At 40.4% G+C, this 4,942-nt stretch overlaps 1 protein-coding gene across 1 annotated transcript; it reads right to left on the reverse strand.

Annotated features, from left to right (window-relative positions):
- Positions 1-978: 978 nt before the first annotated feature.
- Positions 979-4,397, reverse strand: LOC131343212 (uncharacterized). Its single transcript, XM_058374713.1, has 6 exons — positions 4,257-4,397; positions 3,239-3,292; positions 2,558-2,866; positions 2,118-2,456; positions 1,983-2,021; positions 979-1,510 (listed from the first exon to the last, which is right to left on the reverse strand). The coding sequence occupies exons 1-6, from the start codon at positions 4,387-4,389 to the stop codon at positions 1,266-1,268; spliced, it is 1,119 nt and encodes a 372-aa protein (XP_058230696.1). The 5' UTR covers positions 4,390-4,397; the 3' UTR covers positions 979-1,265.
- Positions 4,398-4,942: the final 545 nt, after the last annotated feature.

Consider the following 4,942-nt stretch of genomic DNA (forward strand, 5'->3'; position numbering starts at 1 on the left):
AGAGAGAGTGTGTCCCAGCAGCCTGAAGCATTAACAGATAGAAGAAATATTTCTACATCCTACATACCGTGAAACACACACAATGTCTCTTTAAGCTTCTTATGACCAGAATATTTTCTCTGCAGCTGGTGCAGATGTATAAATAAAATCTAAAAATCTACAAAAATATAAAATAATCATGACTCAGTAAACTCCCTCTTATATAAATAAACATTTTGTGCAGTTTATTTATACCTGCTCCACAAACATACTAATTTCCCAACAAAACTCAATTCTTCATCAATTTAAATTAATTAAAAAATAATCAGCACAGCTGTTAATTACTGATTCAATTAATTAAATAAATCATGAATTTAATAAAAACAAATTATATTATTATATTATATTAAAAATATATATGTTTTTAAGTGTATTTAATTCTATAATTCGCGCATATTATTATATATATTTTGCGATCGCGATGCTCATGGTGTGAACCGACACTGTGCAGTACACGCTCCTGACCAGCAGGTGTCACCCGAGACTCCATGAACAAGCTGCTTCACAACTCCACACAGAAATAAAGTTTACACCTTTAAATGTGTGAAAATGAGACATTCATTAATCAAGTCACTATTAAACATTAGAAAATCTTAATTAAAATAAACGCAGACATATAGCGGTTCAGTTAAAACAGTATTTTATGAAAGGACAATTACAGAGAAATAAAAAAGAAATGATTATATAATAAATACATATAAATATGCATGAAATTTAACAGATAAAAATAAATCTGTTGACATTCATAAACTTATTAACAGATTTGTTTTTGTTTATTTTTTTATTAGTTACAGATTTATTTACAGCATCAGATCACAGTCCTGACTATTTATAAAGTTCATCTCCCACAGAAGAGATTTTTAAACCCCATTAAAAAGCTTTAACTCCGCCTCTCTCTGCAGTGGGGCGGGTCTGACCTCTGTGCTCATCTCTATTAATGCTGATTATTGATGGATGGAGGTGGAGCTGCTGCAGTGTTTAATGTTCTTTTATTGTGAATGACTTCAATGCTGAGCTCCAACTGATCACATGATCATGAGCATGTGGACCATGTGGCCATGAGGGATGATTACTGCACCATCACATAACAGATTCTCAAAGACAAGTGAAATGTAAGTCTTTATAGAATCAGAAAACATTACAGACTTTTAGGACTCATGTCTCTGTGTGTGTGTGTGTGTGTGTAGACCCACATGGCTAAAGCACGGCTCCTAACAGGAAGTAATTTATGGATCATCTTGATCATTAGCATTCTTGTGCAGCTCGATGTCTTCTTCAGGATCAGTCTGCTGTGTGCTGTCGCCTGTCCCACACCTTCTCACCTTCATCATGATACGTCTGCAGCACATCGTTATCCATCCAACAGCAAACCAAAGCAGAACCCCGCCGACCAACCCCATTACTCCTCCCACAATCAGTCCTCTGAACTCCTCCTCAAAGATCCTCCTCAGGTCCCAGCTCTCCACTTTACCTGAAACACACAGTGTTTTTTTCATGTATCTGAGCAGTTCAGGGTTAAGGGCCTTGCTCAAGGACCCAGCAGCTAGCTAGCATGTGGGAGATAATGATGGAGATGTAAAGCAGCATCAGGACCTCCAGAGTGTGAGATCAGACAGATGTGTGTTAGATCTGGAGAACTAATGGTTAGACTTTATTCTGTTCTTCTTTCAGAGGATTTATTTAAATAAAGTAATTACTTTCACTTTTCATTGTGTGCCAGGATTTATAGATGACAGACATCACAGTTACTTCCTGTTTTGTCTCATATCCTGTTCAGTCAGACGTTTCTGATTTCAGGGAGTGTTTTCTATCTTGTCAGGTGTATAAACAGATCTTTATATAAAATAAGATGAATAAGTGAGCAGTGTGTAACAGATGTGTACAGTGTGTAACAGATGTGTACAGTGTGTAACAGATGTGTACAGTTTGTAACAGATGTGTACCTTCAGAAGGCAGGGTGCTGTTGGTGTCTGTGTCATTTCCTGTGAGGAGGAAAACAGCAGTATTTTAGTGAAATAGACACACACACACACACACACAAACACACACACACACACACACACACCCCAGAGTCGTACCTGCGAGTGTGACAGTGTGTGTGGATATAAGCTCGTCGTTCTCAGTGTCCAGGACACTGTACACACCGGTGTCATCCTCCTGCACTGCTCTCAGAGTCAGGAAACACTTCAGAGATGTTCGCTTCCTGTATTCATCATCACAGTGAAGTTTACGCCCCTCTACACTACACACTGGGACTGAAGCTGAGCTCTGAGCTCCACCAGCACCACGAGCACCACCACCACCACCACCATCTCCAGCATGACCTCTCCTGTTTAACGCAACCTCCAATTGCTCAGGAACCTGAAAATCCAGCACCAGGGGATCTCCAGGATGGACCTGCTGCAGGAACCCAACAGCTGAGGAGATACACACACACAGAAAATAAATGAACACCTTCTGAGGTTGTGACTCTCCGAAAACACACTCAGTTGAATGTTTTGAGTGGACACACACTCACATTTAATGCGAAGACTCACGTCACACACGTCCTTGCCCTCACACCAACACGTGTACCAGCCACGTTTACTGTAATCAGCTGCAGTGATGGTGAGAGAGAGATTCCCCTTCAGGTACTGATCATGGGAGATGTTAAACCCCTCCTCTGAGCTGCAGGACGTCTCATCACACCGAGCAACGACAACATCTCCGCTCGGCTTCTGGATCTTGATCCATTTCACTGGACCTGAACATCTGACTTCACAGGACAGAGCAGCAGGCTGATGGAGCTCACCTACTGTAGACCTGAAACCTGGCACCAAGGACAAACCTGCAGCAGAGCACAGAGACACAAAGCTCAATACTCTCACTGTGTGTGTGTGTGTGTGTGTGTGTGTGTGTGTGTGCTCAAGCACAATAACCGTGTGTAGTGCTGTCAGATTTTTTAATCTTACTAAAGATGAGCTGATGATAAATAATGAGAAGATTTTAAGTGTTGAAGGAATCTAACAGGACATCTAGACTCTATCACATCTAGCAGAACCTTCTCCCAACATTCTCCATTCCTGAGTTGAGTCACGTGTTTAATCGTGTCCTCAGTGAAGAGAGGATGAAGTCTGTGGTCAGCTCTGAACTCTGACACGTGTCATTTCACTATTAAATCTTTTTAATACTGTAGTTTAGAGTTCAGTATTAAACTCACAGGGAGCGATCATCAGGAAGAAGAGGAACACCAGCAGGGTGCAGAGCTTCATATCTACAGAGAGAGAAGAAGAATAGAGTTCAGTCCACTTTAATCCTGCTGTGTTTACACACTGACATCACACACACACACACACACACACACACATCTCTCTCTGCTTCTCTCACTCCAGCATCATGTAGAATATGAATAACAATAATAATAATAATAATAACAATAAGACTGGGGGATTACTCCCCCCTCCCTGCAGAACTGAAGTGAGAACAGTGAAAGGAGTGAAAACTGAGACTCAGAGCTGAAATAACTTTCTAGAAACACAATGACGTCACACACTTCCTCATGACCGCTACACTAAAAACACTACAGTGTTTACACGCGCGCGCATGTGTGTGTTCAGAAACTAGAGCTCTTTACGTGTGTGAATAAGAGATAAATAAACAGCTCTATATTCAGACTGAAGAGTGTACGGTCACACACCGGTATGGTTAGATGTCATCTACAGATTTGCGGTTAGTGAGTTAGCACCACTTCTGATCGGTCAGTGCGCGTGCACTCGGTGTTAAATGAAGTATGGAAACCCCCTGAATTCATTTCAGTGCACAAGAGTGTTCCTTTAACCTGAGAGAGAACAGCGATATTCAGCGTGCTGAGGGTGAGGAGAAGGATGAGGATGTCAAATCAACTATAAAGCGTTAACTGCGTGCTGTTCAGCTGATGCAACATGCGTTAAAGCCCCCCTCTCCCCTCTGTGTGTGTGTGTGTGTGTGTGTGTGTGTGTGTGTGATTTAACATGACAGTTGCGGTGTTATTTGTCTCTCAGACCTCAAGCACCGGAGTTTAAATACTTTCAATTAACGGCAGAGTGGAGACTGAAACACACACACACACATACACATACACACACACACATACACACACACACACACACACACATACACACACACACATACACACACACACACACACACATACACACACACACACAGAGAGAGAGAGAGATGTTCAATATTGTACTTACTGAACATGTGTCCAGACATCATTAAATAAACAAAACTAAATCGGATAAGTCCGGATAAGGCACGTGCATCAACACACTGGAAGAAAGTGCAGTGTGTATCAGCTGAGAGGTGTGTGTGTGCGCGACTCAACATGGGTGTGTCCTATGTTCACCGAAATAAACAGGAAGCGCCTAGCTTTATGAATTAGCTGGGGTTCATTCACACTACGGGAGGGCGAGACTGCAAAATTTGGTATCGATCCGATTCCAAGTAAATACAGCGCCAGTATCTCTGATATGGATACCGATACTTTTACTTTTAAAAGCATGCAGTTGAACCTACATCTACTTTCCTGTAGAGTAGAGCAGTTGGTCATGATTTATGAAGTGAATGCATCATTAATATTCTAAATCAGAACACATTTTCATGAACACTAAAAGATTTTGTACTTTGTGCTCTTTAAGCACCTGTATTTGTGTTTGTTAAAACCCAGGACAAATTTTAAACACTTCTAAGCCAAATAAAAAATACATTTTTTATTACTGTAATGAACTGAATTTGCAAAAATGAAATTTGCCCAAAAGTATTACTAGAGAACAATGATTTTTTTTATACTTACATTTTTCTTTCCTTTAGTCTGGGCTTTTTGTTCAGAAACAATAATATAATAAAACAATTTCTCTTTAGCATTTCTTTGTATTTAAAC

Source organism: Hemibagrus wyckioides, linkage group LG22 (genome assembly GCF_019097595.1).
Source record: "Hemibagrus wyckioides isolate EC202008001 linkage group LG22, SWU_Hwy_1.0, whole genome shotgun sequence".
NCBI lineage: Eukaryota > Metazoa > Chordata > Actinopteri > Siluriformes > Bagridae > Hemibagrus > Hemibagrus wyckioides.

What these genes read in the sequence shown, in the direction of transcription:
- LOC131343212 (XM_058374713.1), bottom strand. Translation starts at nt 4,389, where the DNA reads ATGTTGAGTCGCGCACACACACACCTCTCAGCTGATACACACTGCACT. An exon ending in CTTCCTGATGATCGCTCCCT is followed by an intron (nt 2,867 to 3,238) that starts GTGAGTTTAATA and finishes GCTCTGCTGCAG; the next exon opens with GTTTGTCCTTGGTGCCAGGT. An exon ending in ACACACTGTCACACTCGCAG is followed by an intron (nt 2,022 to 2,117) that starts GTACGACTCTGG and finishes TCCTCCTCACAG; the next exon opens with GAAATGACACAGACACCAAC.